Source organism: Pieris brassicae, chromosome 1, assembly GCF_905147105.1.
Source record: "Pieris brassicae chromosome 1, ilPieBrab1.1, whole genome shotgun sequence".
NCBI lineage: Eukaryota > Metazoa > Arthropoda > Insecta > Lepidoptera > Pieridae > Pieris > Pieris brassicae.
The window spans coordinates 11,008,019-11,030,983 of NC_059665.1; the positions used below are offsets into that span (position 1 = coordinate 11,008,019).

The 22,965-nt window shown below is 35.5% G+C and overlaps 2 protein-coding genes across 3 annotated transcripts in view; both read left to right on the forward strand.

Annotated features, from left to right (window-relative positions):
- LOC123708891 overlaps window positions 1-18,216 on the forward strand; it is a 52,160-nt gene extending 33,944 nt beyond the window's left edge. Inside the window, exons 3-7 of the mRNA XM_045659891.1 lie at window positions 12,664-12,813; window positions 13,793-13,970; window positions 15,584-15,820; window positions 16,210-16,347; window positions 16,669-18,216. Of these exons, the coding sequence (XP_045515847.1) occupies window positions 12,664-12,813; window positions 13,793-13,970; window positions 15,584-15,820; window positions 16,210-16,347; window positions 16,669-16,898 (933 nt within the window). The 3' untranslated portion in view covers window positions 16,899-18,216. The remainder of the gene's footprint in view (window positions 1-12,663; window positions 12,814-13,792; window positions 13,971-15,583; window positions 15,821-16,209; window positions 16,348-16,668) is intronic.
- Window positions 18,217-21,298: 3,082 nt separating this feature from the next.
- Window positions 21,299-22,965, forward strand: part of LOC123712159 — an 89,073-nt gene continuing 87,406 nt past the window's right edge. For both annotated transcript variants that reach the window (XM_045665140.1, XM_045665149.1), the window contains exon 1: window positions 21,299-21,559. The gene's annotated coding sequence lies outside the window, so the exon portion shown is untranslated. The remainder of the gene's footprint in view (window positions 21,560-22,965) is intronic.

Sequence of the window (22,965 nt, forward strand, 5' to 3'; positions counted from 1 at the left end):
TGGTCAGTTCTGAGTCAAACCGACTGATCGAACCTCCGGGCTAGCCTGCGATGCTGTCAAAAACCATGATTAGCCTTTTTTCAACTTCTGCAGACTGTTGCGCGATGTTTATCTGACGACCACGACGTACGTCATTCCAAAACTGAGCGTTTCTTATGGAAGCTTTTGTCCCGCACCATCATGTGGCATCAGCTGCCCACGGATATATTTCCGAACCTATTCGACTTAGGGTCATTTAAGAAAAGAACCTACCAATTGGTATACCGCACTTGCGGGCCTTCTGGCATTGAGAGTGTCCAGTGGCAGGGTTTAACACTTTTTTAAAACAGGGGACAAACGGGCAGGAGGCTCACCTGATGTTAAGTGCTACGCCCATGGACACTCTCAATACCAGAATACATATTATATTATTTAAATATAAATTATATATCGAGTCGTGTGTTAGGATAACGAGATAAAAATGTGGAAAGTTTCAACTTTCTCTTATGATTGCGAAACATGTTCATTGACATGAATTCAAAACGTATCAACGTAATCGAAGTGAGAGAGAAGAGACGTATAGACGAGAAGTTGAATATATGACGGAGTGACTAGATAAAAATCACCATATTCAAGGTTCTGAGCTGAAGAGGAAGCGTTTTGGATTGTGTATTCACCGGACGGAATGAGTAGTGACAGGAACGAGAACTGCACCTAAATAATGGTGCAGCAAGGTTTTTTAAGATTACGCGTGTAGAAAGGAAGGTAGAAATTAAGGACTCATGATCACCGATAGGAATATTGTCGTCTAAGGACCGAGGAGTCTTATTTATATTTTGTCCCAGGTTCTTCTGAAGTTAAGTGATACGCCCATGGACACTCTCAATGCCAGAGGGTTTGTGAGCCTACCTATGAAAGTTATATATGTTTGTTAACTACTAAGCCTAAGAGACTAAGATAGAGAGAGATAGATGCAAGTATGTCTGTCCCGGTTAAACGCAAATCTAATCAATGAATTAAACATTTTCCTTCTATAGTATCTGTTAAATTGTCTATGGTAATAAATACATAAAGCATGACATGATCACATTCCATTGATGTAATACAGTGGTTTTAAAAGGATGTGCAATTATTGATTTAATAAAGTCGTAGACGTCTACAGAAATCGGTTGCTTAGTCGTGACCGTGTTCGTTAGGGTTGTCAGTGTGTGAGTCAAAAAAAGTCTATTTCGAAAAAATAAAATTAAGATGTAGAATAAGTTAACGATCACAGCTTAAATTAATAAATCATATAAGGTTTGGGATCCGACGGCAGCTCTGTCCGCGAGATAAAAAGGCGAATAAGCATGGCTAAAGATACCATGACACGTGTAGACAACATCTGGAAGAAAAAAGAAATTCGTATAAAAACTAAAATAAGACTGATACGGGCTCTAGTGTTCCCTATCTTCCAGTAGCAGCGTGGATTATCTTGGCTCGAGATAGGCAAAGGATGCCTTTGCACAAAGGCGATTACAACTGAAGACGGTTACAAAAACTGATTGTGGTTTATAATACACTAGGCAAAAAATCAACTGGTCATTCAACAACAAAATGAAACGATCAAGTAAAAAACTCATCATCCTCAAAACTGTACACTGTCATAAGAGAGGCGCTGGACAGAAACCAGTAGAAACAGATAGTCCGAATTGATTCACTGATTACGACGCTCAGTCATGAGCTGCTAATTAAAGGGAGAAAGATTTACATATACTATTTACATCTGTCACAATACTAATACGGCGTTTGAGCGAAAAGCTGTTCCGTTTGTTGTCGTAGTATTTATGGCTGGTATTGCTAATTACCCTTTTAAATATCTTAACAACACTGTTATTGAGCTACAGTAATAATCCTGATGCTCAAAATAAAACATTGACATGGCCGTTAGTTGTACTTAACTGATAGATTTTGACAACAGCTCATGATTAAAACTTTAAGGAATCTGCAATCTCGCAGAAAAATAAACCTCCAAATGGCGGCGTTTCCCCCACCCCACGCGACGCAATTATCGTAATGATTTTTTTGTTCCTGTATCTATCCAGTAGTGTAATAGAGAAATTGAAGTGGACAGATTCGAAACCACAACGCCAAACTGTTAATCCAATTTTGTTAACATGTTTTTGGATTTTGTATATGATCAAAAATGCAAAGGGTTTAATACATTCACGTTTTTATATCTTAAAACGGTTTTATTGAAATACGCGCTACAACCTTTTTAGGTCTGGGCCTCAGATTTCTGTATCTGTTTCATGATCATTTGTGAATTGAATAGGCAAGTAGATGATCAGCCTTCTGTGCCTGAAACACGCCGTCGACCTTTTTTCGGTCTAAGGCAAGCCGGTTTCCTCACGATGTTTTCCTTCACCGTTTGAGCTTATGTTAAATGCGCACATAGAAAGAAAATCCATTGGTGCACAGTCGGCGATCGAACCTACGACCTCAGGGATGAGAGTCGCACGCTGTAGCCACTAGTCTAACACTGCTCCCTAATAAAACTCGCCACATTAGCGTAAACCAAAGACAATTTTGTCTATATTCTATTTTTGTCAACCCTACACCCCTACGTGATATTTACATGTTAAACCTGTTCTAGCTGTTGACTCAACCGTCGACGTGAACAAAGTTAAATGCTTTGCTATGTTTTCCTTATTGGTTCAAAATTTACAATCATACAGTGTTATCGGTTTACTATGAGTTAAGTATTTTACCAAATATAAAAGTGGGCAAAGGGGCAGGAGGCTCATCTGATGTTAAGTAATATCGCCGGTAGACGAGGTGATAGGCGTTCTAAGAATTGGTACACTCTTTCCTTGAAAGTCCCGAAGTCGAAATGGTTCGGAAATACTTCAGTGAGCTGGTAGTATAGTGGTGGTACACGGAAAAAACTGCCTCAACTCGTTAAAACTCCGCCACAGGTATCCGAACAACTAATCTAAACACTGTCCGTGGTAAATGAGGTGGAAGATGAAGAGGGATTCCACATCTCTACGTAACGCAAAGGGTTCAGGCCGCTCGGAAAGGGGTTGATGGTCGATGATTGGAACAGCTATTCGTTGAATAAAGTAAAGTGGTAAAGTGGAAAGAGCTGGTACTGGAGAGCTCCCGCCCAGAGGTGAGATCAGTCAATGGGGCCGAATTTTCTCAATAAAAAATGCTTAGTTGTGGAAAGTTTACTTAAAAAAGGGAAATTTTATGATTTTGATTGTGATGATTGTCTGGGCATTGAATATTCAGGTTACGTGGTACGCTCCGTAGAATGCGAAAGCGTCCCCAGGAGCCTTCTTATGCGGTAGGGCGGTTCGGCTACGAGTGTTTTATTGCGCTGCCACCGGCGCTGGGAAGGCAAAGGTGGTGGTGGTGATGCCTGGTGTTAGTCGAGACCCACATATGCCTGTAACCAACTGGGATACATGTGAATAGCATCAATATAGATTTTTTGTTTATACATTTCTTAACAGCGTGTAGCATGGTCACACACTAGACCACGACAGGTACAAAGTCGAGTCATTTACTATTAAGTTAATTGCGCACAAACGACACACCCACCTTCAAGGTTGTCATAGTAATTATTATTGGTACTTGCCAACTGCATTCGTACGTAAACAACGATTCAAAATAAATTAATATTTTAAACAGGAAGGAGACTCACTGACTGCTATAACACAGAATCGAATATTAATAAAATAAATTTAAGCGATTATAACTAAATTTAAATGTAAGGATATATATATCTCTATAGTGATTTGTGATTTGTAAAAAGTCGATAAAATTGTGTTGATCTTGGGAGTTCTTCCAGTGTTCACTATTTTCTGTACTATAATATTTGATCAACCTGCTTTTGTAAGACCTCAGGGCTAAGAGCCGCAATGTTCGAAAATGCAGATTAACATAGGTTATATTTATTTATTATTTAAAATGATAATCTTTTAGATCATATTTGTAAATTGTTTAAGCAGTGAAACTACATGCCTGAGTTATATAATAATACATCTTTACTTGTATCACAAACACAAAAAGCTTCAAAATGGAAATAATAATAATGTTGAAAGGAATTTATGTAAGACATCCCAAATAAGAATAAGTTTTGCTTAATTAATAATTTGTAATTCTTAAATATTGTCTCAGATTAGCCCAGCCCAACTACTTAGTTTCCTGTTTTTTTTTAAACGGTAATTTAAAAAGAAGTTAAGCTATTTGTTACAGAATAATATAATCTAAATCATGGTATATTAAAACATTCTGGTTTGTATTAATGTAACAATAGCAGACTTGTTAAGAGCGCGACAAATGAATATCAAAATAGTTCTTCAACTATTTATGTTGGTTAAAGTTAATAACTATATAAGCTAATAACTGACTAGTCATTTATTAGCCGCGGTAGCAAACACCTCAACGTTCTGTCGCCATAGGCGTTGTTTGCTCTCGATGTAGATAGCCGAACATGCCTAACAGCTCGGGTATGTACGTCCTGCTCAACTCGCTTTTCATGTCATCCCGAAAAAAATGCTCGAGTATAAGACATTTATTTTCTGTTTTGGGCAGTATTTTACAACTCTTTCTTCATTTTTATATGAGACAAGTACTTTACTTGAGACATGTTTGAGGATTTGTTAACATAATATATGATTTTAATTCCTAGCGTCTAAAAAGAAATGTCATTTATGCAACACTTACATTGTTAACTAGCACTTGAGAATTTCATTTAATATCTGGAAATAGAAATCGATTGACAATTGTTCAATGTAGCTTTGAGATTGATGTTTATCACCGACCTTTAACAGTTAACATCCTTCGCTAAACTTATCCACGGTCGATAGTTAACGACTCATTAAACGACCAATTGATTAAGTGCACGTGCAGGCTTAGCTGATTTTGAAGTGAATTTCCTCAACGCAACAATTAGGTAACTGTTATAAAATATTTATCAGAAGGAAAATCTATTTTTCATTGTTTGGATAGTATTCTAACACGCATATTAGGAAAATGAATCTTGATGCCGTAATTCTTGGCAGGTTATAGCATCTGCTAGATATTTGAATATTTTGGAAATAATAGAAAACGTGCGTCTCCATAACCTGAGGTTGATTCACGGGTGTTGATGGGGGCTATAAGTGGCTGTGGTCTTCCCTAGGCGATACGATATTCAAGCATACTCCTCTCTTAAAGGCCGGCCTTTTAAATGGGTGTCCATAGGCAGCTCGTTTGGGGCGTCCCGTAGACTTGTTTGCTCACTCCTAACATATGCACAATTATCACTCGCTTGTGTGATGAAGAAAAAAATTAAGATCGACATGACTTGCATTTAAAAATGTGTGTCAGGCTACTGTGTCAAAATCATGAAACACATACAGAAATGAGCTAGAGGATTTTTTAAATCTTATTCAAGAATAATGAATTAATGGTGAAAAAGAGTTTCGTTACAAATATATCCTCTTAATTATATTTATTTTATTAAGTATACGAATCATTTTTCAAACCCAAAATATTTGAGTAAAATATTTGTATTTATAGTTTAAAGCTATTTTATAATAAACCATACAGTTCTTATAACTCTTATCTGAATCCGTCAGTTAGCTGGCCTGTCCGCTAGTTATTTTTAACTCGGAGAAACTTGACCGGTTTGAAGCGTTGCAAAAACTTAATGACTCTTCAAATTACCTCAAATCGAATTATGAAGGATGTGACGTTATTTTCAAATTGTGTCAATATAGCTACTAAAAGTATGCACACATATATAATACAACATTTATTAAAAACACAATCAAAGGAAAAATTGTTTGGGTTTAATGTGATGAAACAAATTAAAGTTATTTGCGAACCAATTCGTCGTCGTGTCCTTCACTCGCACCAATTCTTAAAAGGCCAACAACGCACTCGTGAGCCTTCTGGCAATGTGAATGTGCATGGGCATCAGATGAGCTTCTTGCCCGTTTGCTTCCTGTTACATAATTAAAATGGTGTAACAGCGTATTGAGTAGTCTGGGCCTAGTGCCTTGAGCAGCTCTTGTTCGTACCTTGGAGTCGTGGTTGTGAGTCAAAAACCATGGTTGCAGACAGGAGGCTAAAATTGTTAAACGGGCAATGGATACAGTAGGGCCACTGGTATGTTTGAATACCTATAAAACTCTTAACTGAAGCTAAGGTATTTTTACTGACTCCCAAAAGAACGGTTTAAGGTTGGTACTGTAACTGTCTCATATACTATTCACCTATATACCCATTTAGAACTAATATTTTTTGGAGTTTTGTAAGACATTTAGTTACTTTGGACTTACTTTAATATTTTACGTACCTTTAAATTTAAGTCGTATTGCATTTGTTCCACTTCGATTGCCAATATGAATTCACACATAGCAACATTCGCATTGTCTTACAAAACCTCTTATCTCAGCTATCTGATAATGTTGCAACAAATACTGCTGGTGTTTCATTGGAATATTCTGGCTCGAAATAACCTCTTATCTATCTATGGAATGAGATTTCAATTGGTCTATAAACACCCGAAAGTGAAAACGGCCCACCCATACGCTATGGTCCCTCCAAGTCATATTGCCAAGCAAGCCTTCGACCGGAATCCTCAAGGCAATAGGAAATGTGGTCGCTCAAAAGAGACCTGGCAACCGTTGCAGAGGCAAGGGAATCTGGAATGATGAACGAAATTAAGAGAGCTGCCCAGGACCGATCAGCCTGGCTTTCTACGCTGGATTCCCTCTGCCTCACTTCGGGGACATATCACTTGAAGTCACGTCCCCTTGTTTTCAAATTGTATATGTATTAATATAGGCATTATTAAACAACATTTTTAAATGTAATATTTGACTTGTATTTGTGTTATATATGTCTTTCGAGTATGATAATTCCAGGCATAATATCGTGTCATAAAAGAATTTAACAAAAATCCATTTCATAGAAATCGTATTGGTACTTTATAGTATTCAAGTGTGCCGGGGTATACGTGGTCAAGTATTTGAAATTTCTTAAATGTTTCCTTACAATTATTACTATTACGAGTAGTTTCTATACCTCATGCACCACTCATCTGTCATGCGAGTGAGCTATTTGCAAAGGTGACTAACCCAGACAAGGACGACACCTTGTGACGTCCACTGTCCAATGTGTTAATTAATATCCAAAGGAGAGAAACCGGTATTTCGAAACAAACATCATCCATGAACTTTTCTACGTATAATGAAGTAAAGGAAGATATCGTGACGAAAATAATACCAGTAATAAAGTACAATTTGCTCAACCATCTTTTAAATTAACCAAATTACTATCTTTTATGGGGTAGTGTGTAAAATGTTACAACAAAACCTTGTGATATTTTAGAACTAAACGAAAGAAAATTTTACTTTTATTAAATACACTTTGTAGACAAGCATATTATATTATCGAACTAGATATATCAACTGGTTGCTAGTCATATCAGTTAATATTTTCTTTTATTTTTCTTAAAAAGAAATCCACAGTGACGTAACTCACACACTGATTGACTGTATGTTAATTATTTATTTCTTTATAAAGAATAATGTAAAATCTATGGCAATATTTGTAGTATCTGAGCACCCTATATCAACATAACAATTCAGTCATCTGCTACTTTTTTTTTATAACACCATTCACCTAATTTAGTATAGTAGTGGTTTAGTATATTCACATATAATTATCAATCAATGTATACAAAATATCGTAAAGATATTTTTGGTCATTCTTCTCCATATGCAACTCTTGGAAATTGCAACAAGAGTAATTTTTTTTAAATATTTTTGACCTAATTGAAATAGAAGATTTGACTTTTGACTTTGACATAACAGATGGCGTGTGTCACGTGTTTCTTACGTAACAAAACATACAGAAATGTTATGTTGTAGCGCCACTGGAGGTCGGAGGAGTAAGCCTGTATCTATTTTATTATATACTATTTTAACTTAAAAAATATCTTGTATTTGTGAGGTTTCACCTATTTTAAACAGCGTTTATGTGTCAAGTGGATTAAATGTAAATTGCAGATTTGAACCAAAAGTACGGCTTCTCTTCAAGAAACCTTAAAGCTATTAATATTATATAAAAAATCTATTTCGTTATTTTAAATTTGGTCCCTGTGTACCTTTAACGCTGGCAGCATTTTCTCGCTGTATTGCGATACTTATTAGTTGAGCGACGCACTAGCTCTGGGGGCACTTTAACCCCACGTATCTTAAATACCTTCTGTCAAATTGTGTTCTCGATGTGATGGAAAGAGACAGATACATTTGGATTGATTGATTTTTTATGAAAAACGGGTTGTAGCGCCACCAATACGGTTGCAATCACCTGAAGGCAACTACAACTTCTCGATTTGAATAAGGCATTTGGGTCTGTCAGTGTTTGGCTGGTCGAAGATCCTCTTTTAGATCGGAAGAGCATCACCTTCATCTACCTGGGTATCTTAGTTCGTCGTTGATTTAGCCGAGTTAATATTCAACAAGAGAAAATTCTCGCCTTTACAAATTATATGCTTTCACAATATCACAGCTGCGTCCGCGTGACGAATTTGTTATCACACATAACCAATGACGAAAACGAATCGTTTGTTGAGTTTCATAAAGCCTTAAATAATTACTAATTGTTGATTTATTAAAATTGTTAGGACGGCCTTGCTTCTAATAGTAATCCCGAAAATTTATTTCTGAATATCCTGTTAAAGATTTCCAAAATAAAATAATATTTTTGTGTATTTACTTTAATAATTAGCTTTGTAATTAATTGCGCGATAATAATCCTAACTCGACGTATTATTAAGAGTAACGTCACTTCATGTTGTCAAGTCAATCAAGTTGATAATATTGTCTTTACAATATAGAACACACTCTGGAGATGTTTCTGAGACCTTATTTGCAGTTACACATTACACTCGCTCACTCACATTCACCCACACACTCACTCATGCACTCACATGTGTTGTAAACAGTTAAATACAATTGTTACGGTATTTATTAATTTGAATGGAAGAGCTGGGAACCCTGACACAGATATTTTTTACTTAAAAGCGTCCCAAATCTTTCACATAATGCATTGTTATACTGAAACAACACATTTTATAATTAAAAGCTAAATATGCGAACTTCTTTCTTATCAGTTGTTTAGGATGCACGTAAAACACAATTTTAACATTTCTTTGTGTGGCTTGAATGTTTGTGTCTTGTGAAATAGTATTTAATGAGTTATGAATGAAACAATGAACGTACAGTTTATTTGTTATGTTGCTAAGTAAATACAAAACATATGTCTACAAACAGAAACTGGGCTGACGTTAGGTCATTTGAGTTAAAATTTTAAAATAAAAGTGTTGATGTTATTTTGAAATAGCCCTGGGTCTGGGCCTCAGATTTCTGTATCTGTTGATCATTTGTGAATCGAATAGGCAAGTAGGTAGTAGTAGCCTTCTGTGCCTGACGCACGCCGTCAACTTTTTGGATCTAAGGAAAGCCGATTTCCTCACGATATTTTCCTTCACCGTTCGAGCTCATGTTAAATGTGCACATAAAAAGAAAATCCAATGGTGCACAGCCGGGGATCGAACCTACGACCTTAGGATTTAGAGTCGCACGCTGAAGTCACTAGGCCAACACTGTTCTTTACATCACAAGATATTTTTTATCTATAGCAGCTTGCACTCGAGGGTCAGAAAGCTACCGAAAGACCACAGTGTCAGTCCTTATTAATGATGTATTGTTTCCATACAGTGTATAATTGTATATGTAAAATATATATTATTTAAATATCGTAAAAATCATAACATATATAAACTAAAATTATATAGAATGTGTATATCATTCAAACTAGAAGAAACATTATCTTCAAACTGTCCAACACAGTTTGTAACGTTTCGGAACGATGAAAAGTCTTTTAATTTGAATTCCGGTTCTTTATAAAAATACTTTCTTTAATAATTAGTTACCTTGTAGTTAATTTACCTACATTATCGTAATGTGAGTATCGTGATCAGTCTGTCTAGATCTACTTCCTAATTTCCGGTAGTGCCGGGTATTGTCTGCGTTTCCGCATGTTGTCCACAACACCTTTAATTTGAATTATTTAAGAATAGCCTGGGGGTCGTGTAATTTATATATAATATAAAGTAAAGTACGCCAGTATATAAAAAAAAAATTAAATCAATACGCGTTTATAGTTATAAGTTTTATTTAATGAGTTAGGAGAAACAATGTGTTTTTTTTTAAATTATTATTTTTAAAGCATTATAAATAAACAAACAGTAAACAACCAATAAGTGTTTCACCATGATGGCTGAAGATGAGGTAGACGATCATAGCTTAGTTATTCTGAAAAATATCTCCCGAGATACGAGGTTCCATTACCAGAAATAAAATGTTGTGAAAACAAAAATGAAACACTGGGAAACACCAGCACAGCGCTTTGTACGACACTTTCTGCCGCGCACCACCTCGTTATAGAACTAGCTGCCAGTAGATCTTATTCCAAATCGATACGACTTAGAGCCCTTTATGAAAATAACGTATTACTCCTCGATCGGCAACACAGCTGTTAGCCCCAGGCAGTGCAGGTGTTATATATATATATAACAGGGTATATATATATATATATATATATATAACATAGGTATATGGGGGGTAGTTATCACTTTATTTGAAGTCTGCTCGATTGCCGTCTGTTCCATAAAAATATAATGATTTCTTATACATAGTTATTAATGTAATTTGCAAGTCCTTGCGTTATATATTAGAATCATTCATTTTTGCAATAGACTCTCACATTTTGCTTATTACAATTTATTTGCGACATGATATTTAATATTAAACAATTACAAAACCAGAACAATGCATAAATTGCAACATCAGACATTGCACAAATTTTCAATGCAGTTTTAACTTAAAATGTTACGGCAAAGATTTATAAACAACTGTTAAAATACGAATACAAGTTTTTTTTTCACCTCTGGACGGGAGCTCCCCACCTCCTTTGATCCCTTGGCGTTGCGTAGAGGATCTGTGCATCTTCTACTGATATACCACGAGAGAGTTCAGAAATGGTTCGAATTATACCTGTAGTTGAGTTTCATCATCGGACGTCGAGGCAGATGAAATTTCACCAGTATCATCTCGATGTTCGTCGTTTCACAACACAATCACACATAATTACCATATAAAGTACAGTATTTAGTTGGGCCTTTAAGTATACCCATTCTGGGTATAGACCTTCTCAAACTCAAAATAACTTTATTCGTTTAGGTAAACAAGTACACTTATGAACGTCAAAAAGAAGTTAAATTAATTGTAAATGTACATTTACTACCAGTTTGCAAGTCAAGGGCTTAGAGCGGGTAAGAAGAACTGGCATGAAACTTTTCGCCACTCTGTTTCGACACATACAAATTGTTTGAACTGAGCAAATCAAACCCGAGGGTTAGGATCATTTCAAATGTATGAAAAGCTTTATTAATTTACGTTTAACGAGGATTTTGATTTTATTTAGTGATAATTCTCCAGCTTATGCAAATCTTTCTTTGACATACTTCCAGAGAAATAAATATAAATGAATCAATAAAGCCTCAAATTGTTTAAATTATAATAAATATAGATTGATTTATTATATTTGAATAAATAGTTACATTTACAATACGTTTTTGGCTTTCATAAAGATGGATACGACCTCCTCCTCTTGTCTTGTATCCTAGTAACCGTCAATGACTGCATGCTATGACCATGACTTCCGTATGTCAAAACCCAATACATTCTTGACGTATAGGAGACGGACATAGCGCTAATTACCATTTCTGAGTCTGACACAAAATGATTATGGGTTAAAGTGCATCTGAGATTAATAAGTCTTTAGAAACCTCTGGTATCTCTAGAATTCAATGGTATTCACGTATTTAGCCTTCTTTAGTGTGATAGAGGTGGTTTTAGTTTATATGGAAACGTATTAGTCACATATGGCAATGATTAATTGAATAACAATAAATAACTGTTTTATACGATAGCCTAGCCTTTATAGAATATCTTAAACAAACATGGTGGTTATCAGAATCCCCTAGAAATGTAACAGAAATTATATCGTTACTATTTACAAAGACTACTAGAGACACCTACATTTTACGACTACAATTACGTCCCAGAATTACATTAAAATTTTCTGTAAAATATTAAGTTATAGATTGTTAGTTTCAGTTTTCTTTTTATTCTATCTTTAAATGTACTTAATTGACTTATGTTTTCTGTTTCGTATATTTTGTTTAATAATATACACAGCTGTAAGATAACTTATAAATAAATAAATAACAAAATTATTCCGAACGCCAAGGATAAATACAAGCGACTGTTGCCTTCAGCCTAGACAGTGGTTACACTATTCGACAATCCTTTAGGTAGATAATAACAAATTTCCTCCCTCCAGAAACTATTTTTAGGCTAGAATAGTAGAATTCACGAAAAGCAAGTATAAGGTACCTAATAATAGATAATTACAACATGAACAATTGCCCTACGATTTGTCAAGTTTAGATCACGTCGCGTGAGCACAACCATTCTTCTGGATTTTCCACACGTGTCAATATGAATTGATAACAATGTAACCAGTTTCGGTACAAAATTCGAATGTGATTCCTTATATGACTCTTTCTTGCAGGAGTCCTTAGCAGAATGGGAGCGTGGTCTGGACATGCCACCAGAGGCGTTAGGCCGCAAGTGGAGCCAGAGGAGCGCCCACGCGCAGCGGACGTCAAGCGACCAGACAGTCACCTCCACCAATGCCACTGACGCTTGCAAACTTATAATTGTAAGTAGCTAAACCAGCAAGAACTTCCAAGGGCATTCTGTGCCTAATATTGTTGAGTTTTTTACTAGATTCAGTTATCATGTAGAAACTGCGCATTTCGAAACAAAACGTTGATACCCAAGTTCACGACCTCAGGGTTAAGATCTGCGTCACCACTCTTAAACATTAAAGTCCAATTAAGGGGCAGTTAAACAAGCATCTCCTGGACAAGCGTGCCCTCCAATAGGCCACATCTCACTTATCATCAGGTGGGATTGTGGCCAATTGTCTGTCCAGTTATATATAAAAAAATAATACATTAAACACTGGCGTACAGTACCCTAAAAATGATAGCGTGAAATGAAAGGCCCTCAGGCACTAGGCATTCCACCTGCCAGGCATATGACTGACGTAGCCATTGCTAAGTCATCTGTAGTTTCTGACATCGGTCTTTGACCATGTGAAATATTGACCCGTAATGAGAGGATTGACCATTTTATTGGGTCCTTGCAAGAGAAATATTATTTATAATATGCGATTTACCAGCTAAATACATTCTTCGTATTTTATTATCGTATAATTACATATAGATTTATGGTTTCTTTCACATAGCTATGTATATTATGAAAGCAAGTGTTTATTAATTGAGTTTCACGAACGAAGGTTAATTGGTGTTAACGCGGGGAATTGACCAACCTTCCAGATATTTCCGCGACAGATTGTAAACAATGTAATTTATTATAAGATACTTAAACATTACGTCTCCTTGGACTCGGTTTTTATGTAACACTTTGATATCTGATAGTGGTCATCTAGTTACGTTCCTAGGTGTGTCTTCGACCCGTCCACCTCAAATAGCCAATGCGAAATTAATAGATTTTCGTATACATCATACGCCTTAACTTACGGTAGGCCTACTGTCTGAATCGAAAATGGTGATACTTCGGCAATACCACATGTGTGACCACATAATTCATACTAACTTTTGATAATATTCCAGTATATAGAAGAAAAGCCAATATGGAAGTTATCGCTCTGTGGTGGTAATGCCGCAGCAGTAGCATCGCGGGCGGGTACCAAACTTCTACCACCAAAGCTCAAAATAGTGTGGAACCCTCCTACCACTCCCTATCACCACACGGAGAAATTACGGCTGGTGGTCACTGCTGTTAACAGTGGTAGGTTTCTAATATACCCATTTTTTAAAGGTATTCAATTTTGCTTATAGATTTTAATATTATCGAAGTATTTTGTTTCTACGTATCCTTGTATAGTAGGTAGTAAACCCATTTACCAGTGGTTATTGTAACGATTACCTCGAGTCTTAATATTAGGTCCTTACATATGAAATTGGCGTTTTGTCGTACTGGCCACTTTGACCTCAACTACCTCCTCTTTGGTTAGGAATTTCAATTTCAAATTTGTACAGCTATTTACTCATGTATTTGTGCTTCGATGACCTTCATTCATTTGTTTTTTTCTTCTGTTTTTTTCTGTTTGCGTCACTCATTTTACAAAATGGAAAACCTAAAGTATCGCATTATTTACGAGTACGAGTTCCGCCGTGGCACTAGTGCTGCGGAAACGAATCGAAGGGTGAATGATGTGTATGGCGGTCATGTTGCAAAAGAAAACACAGTTCGTTTTTGGTTCCAACGTTTTCGTTCTGGAAATTTCGACCTGCAGAATAAGCCCCGTGGACGGCCTGAGACCCAAGTTGATAATGAAGTATTGAAGGCTATTGTGGAAGCGGATCCATCGCAAACCACGTCCGGGTTAGCTGCAGGCTGCGGTGTTAGTGATAAAACTGTTTTAATTAACTTGAAGCTAATTGGGAAGATTAAAAAGCTTGAAAGGTGGGTACCTCACGAATTGACTGAAGCAAACCGGCAAATGCGCGTCGACTGCTGCGTTACATTACTGAACCGGCACAATAATGAAGCTATTTTAAGCCGAATCATTACCTGTGATGAAAAATGGATTCTTTACGATAATCGGAAGCGCTCAGCGCAATGGTTGGATCCTTGCCAGCCAACCAAATCCTGCCCCAAGCGAAAATTAACCCCAAAAAAGTTACTTGTACTTGTTGCGTTTGGTGGACTAGTGCCGGTATTGTTCATTGCAGTTTTCTCAAATCTGGCCAGACTATTACAGCTGATGTCTATTGTCAGCAATTGCAAACCATGATGGAAAAGCTAGCGGCTAAACCACCTAGGCTGGTCAATCGCTCCACGCCACTGCTACTTCACGACAACGCTAGACCACACACTGCACAACAGACGGCTACCAAATTAGAAGAGCTTCAAGCAGCTGTCTAAGACGTCCTCCGTACTCCCCGGACCTTGCTCCAACAGATTACCTTTTTTTTCGAAATTTGGACACCTTCTTGCAAGGGAAAAAATTTAACTCTGATGGGGCAGTCCAAATCGCCTTCACAGATTTTATTGATTCCCGTCCGACTGGTTTTTTTAGTAAAGGGATCAATGAACTACCTATGAGATGGCAAAAGTGCATAGAAAGCAATGGTTCATACTTTGATTAATTAAATATATTATATTTAAAAATATTCGACTTTTTGTTCCTCCCATACAAAACGCCAATTTCATATGTAAGGATCTAATAATTAATAATTTTAGACATAAGTAATACTGATTATTTTCTAAGTTCTTATACAGTTTTTATTCCGTGTGTCTTTGTTATCAATTGATTAATTGTTATGCAATTATGCATATTTATAAATTACAGATTAATTTCAAATAAAAATCTTTAAAAACAAATGACTAATTTCCAGGTGCTGTTTGCAATAACGATACTCAGTTCACTTGCGGCTTGACAAGTCTTTGCATATCGTCGTACCTTGTATGCGATGGTGTGAGGCATTGCCCGGGAGGCGAAGATGAAGACACGAATGCCTGCTCACACCGCCGGGACTCCCCACTTCTGGAAGTACTGAGGAGGATAGCGGCTAGGAACCAGGAGTTTTTGGGCCTGGAACAGCCTGATGGCATGACGAAGCCCTCGGTTATAAGTATGTGTTAAATTTATCTGTTAATGTGTGATGAATTCTCTGGGTTCTATTCCTGAACAATTGACGACGTTTTGGATTCAGAAGGCTATTATTAAAAGAAATTAATAAATCAAATTTCTCTCTAGTTAAAAAATGCACTTTTATGTACTTTACCATAATTCTATAATTCTGTAAAAGTTTAACTATAGTTTAGCTAAAGTAGTAGAATTAAAATGATTCCAGTGTATAGCGAATGTTTAATGCGCACATAAAAAGAAAGGCCATTGGTGCACGACCATGGATCGAACCTACGACCTCAGAGATGAGAGTCGCACGCTAAAGCCACTAGGCCAACACTGCTCAATATATATCATACAAACAAATAAGTGATAATATGTAAATATTTTCAGTGAAAATAGGCGAAAGCGAAACCAAATCAAACGCATTTATTGAATTCGCGAATTCCCTCCGTCCGTATGGGCCCTGGTCTTACATCGTCGTGGGAATGATCGGATGTGCCGTGATACTCATGTTCTGTCTCGCTTGGGGTAAGTAACAAAATACTTCCACAGGGACAAAATAATATAATTATAAAGTGAAAAGATATCCTTTGAGATGCCCTCATGCCTATACTTGGATATTAAATAATATTCTACGTGAGACTCAGCAAAGACGCTATTATGTCAGCATGTAGATATATCCAAGAAAAAATGAAGGATCCACAGATGTACCTTTATTCTGTTTCTTTGTGATCATTTTTCTGAGCTAGCCTGTGTCGTCTAAATTAAAGTTTTCTGGAAATTCAGATAAGGAATTTCTATCCGCCATTTTTAGTACCCACTCAGACTTAAGTGTAATTACTCTTGCAGAATGCTGTTGCAAGCGTTCCAAGCCTTCAGACACGCCGCTAAACATTCCGCCTTCGTGCGTTGATCTCTCCCCTTCAGTGGCTATGACCGCGTCTTCCCAAATGTTCTCCAACCCCCTTCCATCACCCCCAGAGTACGAGCCTCCCCCTTCCTACTCCTCCCTCTTTCCCCGCGCCTTCAAGACTTCCCCCTCCCCGGTCCCCCATTGCTCCCACCAAGAGCCAGATTAGGACACGCCAAATTTAAGATCTGGGCGCGAATTGGGATTTTCAGCTGGTTTTACGAATTAAGCCTGTTAAGAGATGCGTCTCCGTGCAAACTAAGTCTCCTAACTGCGATTTTGACAGATGGGAGAGTTAGTTCGCGCTTAGACTTGAGAATTAGTCTATGGAACAGACCATAACCAACAATCTATTGAACTATTTTATACATATGCAATAAATTTTTAATCTTGTCTGTATTATCTAATTAAAACCTGTATTTGTCAAAACTTGGCCGTATTCTAACATCAAACATAAATCCTAGTATCGAGTTAAACCATTCGTTACAGTTTGACAATATGACGAGATTGTGATGGGATACGAATACGAGCTGAAGGGCCTTGAGACAAAACAAAATCACTTGTCGCTAAAAACCCCATAACGAAGTTTTATGAAAATGGTCACGTGACAAAGCGTGAGCAGTTGTTCTCATACAAATTTTTGTAGCGTTCGAGTCCGGGGTTGGAAAAGTGATTTGTGTCTAGCCCATAGACAAGTAAACTTTATATAGAAGATAAATCCTAAAACCTTTTTTGAATTTATTCATAGACTATAATAGAATAAAATTAGAATATTAATTAAAAAAATCTTAATTCGCCCCCAGACAATTAGTTATTTAAAATACCCGGATAGTCAACGGGTTAGCATTAAAGCAAAAATTAAAAAAACTTACCAATTATACATTTTACGGACGTATTCTAAAATGAATTCCTGTATGACAAGGAGTCGTTTTCTGTGTGCGACATTACGCCATTGTTCCCGCGTAAATCTCGTCTTCACTTAATGGTATTGAAAATAGCGCGCCACCTATGGGCAGAAAACGACTCCTTTTTAATTTTGAGATTTTGACCATTTTGTAAAAGCCATAATATTAAGTACAATATTTTAATATATTATATATGTTTTGGGACCAATCAAAATATTTGTGCCTTGTTATTATTCACTACGGACTGATTATATCATGACCTGGTTTTTTTAACGTCTTTATTAAAGTAGTTACATAACACAGAGACTTTTGTATGAAATTATAAGGGTCTCACAACTCAAAAATACCGTCTGGTACAACCCTAAGGATATTCAGAAACTAGATTTATGGCTAGTGTCACTTGCGTATATCAAAAACCTTTTGGATTTTGACATACAAGTCTCGTTTCTAAACCTAAGATTGATTCGTAACTATGGCAACAAACTTTACGATTTCTAACAAAGCTTTTAAAGTTTAAAAAAATTAAAAAAAAAAACATACAGATTTCAAAATGCGACCTTTGACAATTGTCGCAATCTAAGGGACATTTGATCTTGTGGTAAATAATAATTACTTACAGTGCCACATACTTTTCTAGGCCGGTACGAGCGTCGCTGTCATGGATACTAGTATTGCCAGTAAATAAAAAATTAACCATTATAAGGGGAATATTTTGAAGTCATGCAACAATGGATTGAAATGTCTAAATAAAACAATATATACTAGTATTTAGAAAATACAGTTCTAGGCTTAAATAAGTGTGACAAAAACTGAGAAACTATTAACCTATCAGTTGATAGGTTTTGTTAGCTGTACTATTAATATGATATCTTTTAAGATACCTAGCAATCAGAACCGTTCGATAATTTAAACTTTCCCATTGTAATGAATAATGCAAGGAATAAAAATAAATACATTTAAGTTGGATTTTTATTAGACGTCGTAGACAGTTGTATTTGAAAGCTGACAGTGTCAGTCTGACATTTCAAAATGGCGGCAGTAGTACCAACATCAGCCAACGGCCAAGGAAAGTTTGTGGCTCTGTACAAATAAGATTTTAGTTACCTGTCATGTGTATTATATTTGTATGTAGAAGGAATTCAGAAATTGTATTGTAGCTGTATATTTTAATTGTATTATTTATGTAGTGCGTCCATTATTGTAATAAACTAGTCTTATTAGAAGTTATATTAAGTTCTTATAAGTTAAGTAATTCCAAGTAAAATAAATAAATACTTTTCTAAATCAAATTTTGTTTTTTTATGCCACAAATCCCAACACGAAACCGATTCGTAGCCTTCACAGATACAAAAAATAGAATAAATCTTACTTTTTTCTATTAATGATTATTTGCGATTATATTAATTAATAACGTCATAATATATTTGAATAATAAAGTAATAAAAGAATATAAGATTTGACTAGGATTCAATAATTGATAATGTAATGTAAAATTCTACTTTTTTAAGACAAATTGTGAGGCAGAATATGCAAACATTAGATTGTACCACCATAACATTTTTGTACCATATTTTAATTATTATTATTTAGTAATAGGGAAAAACAACATAATATTTTACAAATTGACATATACTGTAAAAATAATGACTGGGCATTGCTTACACGGCAGACATAATCACGATCTTTACTTATAAAACATTTCGTTAAACTAGTGGCTTAGACATGGCAAACCGTTCCCGGAAACGGAACTCATGATCGCAATACAAAATCTGACAATACAGACGCGGAACTACAGACAACTCAATGAAAATACCAAATGCTCGGGACAGATGTCGGAAATGCAACCATTCTGAAACTAGAAGGCATATTAAATCAATACAAACCCACACTGGCATGGTTAGGTTGCTAATTTTGTTGCTAGGTTGATAAATATAGCTAATATTTTGAAGTAATACGCAATAATTGTACTTTGAAGAGCCAGACGATACATTATATTACAATAGACCAGATATACACTTAATGAAATAGCACATATAATAGATATCGCTATACCTAACACACACAACTTACAAGAAACAATAGCCCGAAATATACAGACTTTAAAATGAAATTAAAAGGACGTGGACACATAACAATAACATTTTTCTACCACTGAAATAATCCCTAAGTTGTTACACAATACATAGTTTTAACCTTCTGAAATCCATTTATATCAACCTCAAAAACGAGTGATTACAGCAAGAATACACAAGACAAGAGTTCACTCGGCTTGCGGCCGTGTACAATACTGCACCAGGATTATTCATTATGAACCGATCCTGAGGCAAAGTTACCAGTTACCAAACAATAACAAAGCCTTTTATTTCCTATAATTTTTAAACAATTATATAAATACGATACATATTCTAAAATCTAGTTTTTGAGTATAAACACGCCATGTACTTCTCCAGCTACACCAGGTCGTCGGACCAAATCCGCCGCGGCCGTCCTCACGCTCTTGTCCAGTCCTATGTCAATGAATTGTTTACTGATTGCGACGTAACTGGTCCACCTCCACTTTAGCCTACATACCAAATCAACAGCATCGATCACATTAGGCACTTATTTTTCAATAGCAGCGTCTTTTATTCGTACGCCTTGGAAAACATTTAAGTTGAATCGTGAATCGTTCGATTTAAATATATTTTAGGGACCTGTATTTTCCCCACGCTTTCTTGATCCGTTCAGTCATATGACATCATATAAATAGCATATGCTTTGACTCAATGTTATTTTTTATGGTTACTATTTTAAAGATTTCGTGGCCTGGTACACAGATATAAGTACTATATAAACAACCAAATTCAATGGACACGCGCCAATCGAAACATAGGTAACAAAATTCATGCGGAGTATTTTACTGTATAGTGAATACAGTAAAATACTCCGTTCGTGAAATTGTAGGTGCGCTTCTAGTGCAATTATTGTACGTTAGATGTCGCTGATCTTAAATAATTATTGAGTAATAATTCAAGAGATGACGGTGAACACTTAATATTTCAAATATAATTATGCAAATATTTAAATTTTATTTGATTAATATTGAATTTCATCAAAAATATCACTAAGATAAAATATTTTTGATTAACTTGGATTTTCAAGGAGCTAATGTATTAAACGCCATCTAGCGTACAGTTTACACATTTCGCGCCCATATCAACCTAACTTTACCAGTGTCAAGTTAGGAAATTATGATCTGTGATTTTACAAAGCCGACTGCATGTTCTTCCGCTGATCAATCATATCTAATTAGGGGAATAGACTATTTAATATGGAAGCTGCAAGGAAACTCCAAATTGACACTTAAAATAAGTTAAAGCTAATTGAAAAATATTATCAATGTCAGTTACATTTATAATATTTTTAAATTTTTTTTATATTTATGGTTCCTAAAAATACTGGAACAGGAGTAGCACATTGTCCTTTATTTTTTATTCATTTAATTAAACGGATAAGATTAGAACATGATTACTATGTTTCAGGCTTTTGAATTCTTAATTCCCAGGTAAGAACTAGCGCTATACATTCGCAATCTGTGATTGGCTATAGCTTGCTGCTCAAGCCTCAGCTGACAGCCGAGATTTCCACAGATCAAGCGGTTCAGTCAGTTTTTAACTGTCGTGGTTATTGAGCGTGTTAATGGCGCGAATCGTTATTTCGATCGTGACAATTTTTAATATTGTAATTTAAGTTGTTTTTATTGTGCTACCTTTTGTGCCATAACAAAATAATAAACATACATTTAGTTTTTACATTTTGTTCGCAAGTTGTATCTTCAGTGATTGTGTTACGGGACTTAAAAAGTTTGTTTTTCTTTTGTTAAGTTTAGTTAATTTTGCTACTTGGAATTTTATTGGATATGTGGGTAGTAGCAGCTAGATAAAAGGTAAATATATGGTATACTTAATTTATAATTAATATTAGTTTCTAAGGTAGCGAAGGCAACAGGTATCCATGTGGTGATTATGAAAATGCATAAGGCAAATGGACCCATCAAACTTCCGTTATACCAATATAGATTTAGCTCTACATGTACCAATTAGTTATTCATAATTACATATCTTGATTTTAGCATTAAATTAAAATAATCATAATTTATAATAAAATTTTAGCAATTTATCTTTAAATGTAAATAACCATAAAAAAGACTTTCTTTAATTAATAATTTCCGTTATTAGTCAAAAACATTGTCCAATAAAATTAAATAGGTATCAGTTCTTATAAGAAATGAAAATGCTTTGGTTTTACTAAAGAGATAATGGTGTTTTACCGTTTTCAACAAAAACGTACTAGTTTTAGTTTTTTGTCGGAAACCGTCCTATGTACAATTCGTATACATTTTGCTAATTATACACATCTCAGGAGTTCTATTTTGTTTATTATTTTATAAACCGTAGATACTGTTACCGATAAAAAATGTCTTATTTTTATGTATTGCTTTTACCCGATCGAAATCCAACGCGATGTAAGCTAAATTATGTAACGGTATTTATCGTCCTTAAATCTGTCATAGCATGTACGTCTTTTGGATAATATCAGAAAACTAGTAAGAAATTCCGATCTCCGTCACCTAGACATTAATTAATGAAAGTTATAAATTGTGATATTTATCTATCCAAATTGCTAGTTAGATGTCTACAAAGTTTCTCAGGTGACAGTATATTATTATGTAGTGTTATCGTAGCGTAACGAGACAAAATATACGTCGACATTGCCTAGGGTTTTTTAAATACACTAGTATTGCGATAAAATACGAAAACGGACCTTGGGGCGGTCTGTAATGCGGGTAAAATTCTAAGTCGAAACCAAGCTTGAAATTTCAAAATGCAATACGTTTTTAACATTGGGATTCATAGCACTCTTTGGACTCAGAAGATGACCCAATAGGTAGCTGAGCTGCAGAGCAGAGAGAAGTGAGCCTCATTTCTCAACATAGCTCTGTGTCCTATAGCGGTTTCGCGAATATTTGGCTGTGGAGTGTATTGTTATGATTTAGTTTAAACGTCTGTTTATCAATAACAATAGTTTGTAAGGTATATTTTTAAGATAACACTGCTTAGACCTATTTATTTGATTATATGTAACACTAAGACGACTTTAAAAAAATATTTTAAACATGTACCATGTACTACGGAATATTTGTAAACTAGACACCCACACGACTCCCTAGCGTTAGATCAATTTTGTCACCTGTCGTGATTAAAGTTTTATGTACCTGTAAAAATTCGGTATGTATGTAGATATGATTAAAATTATGAATTTATTGCGCGTTTTAGTACCTTAAACACGCAT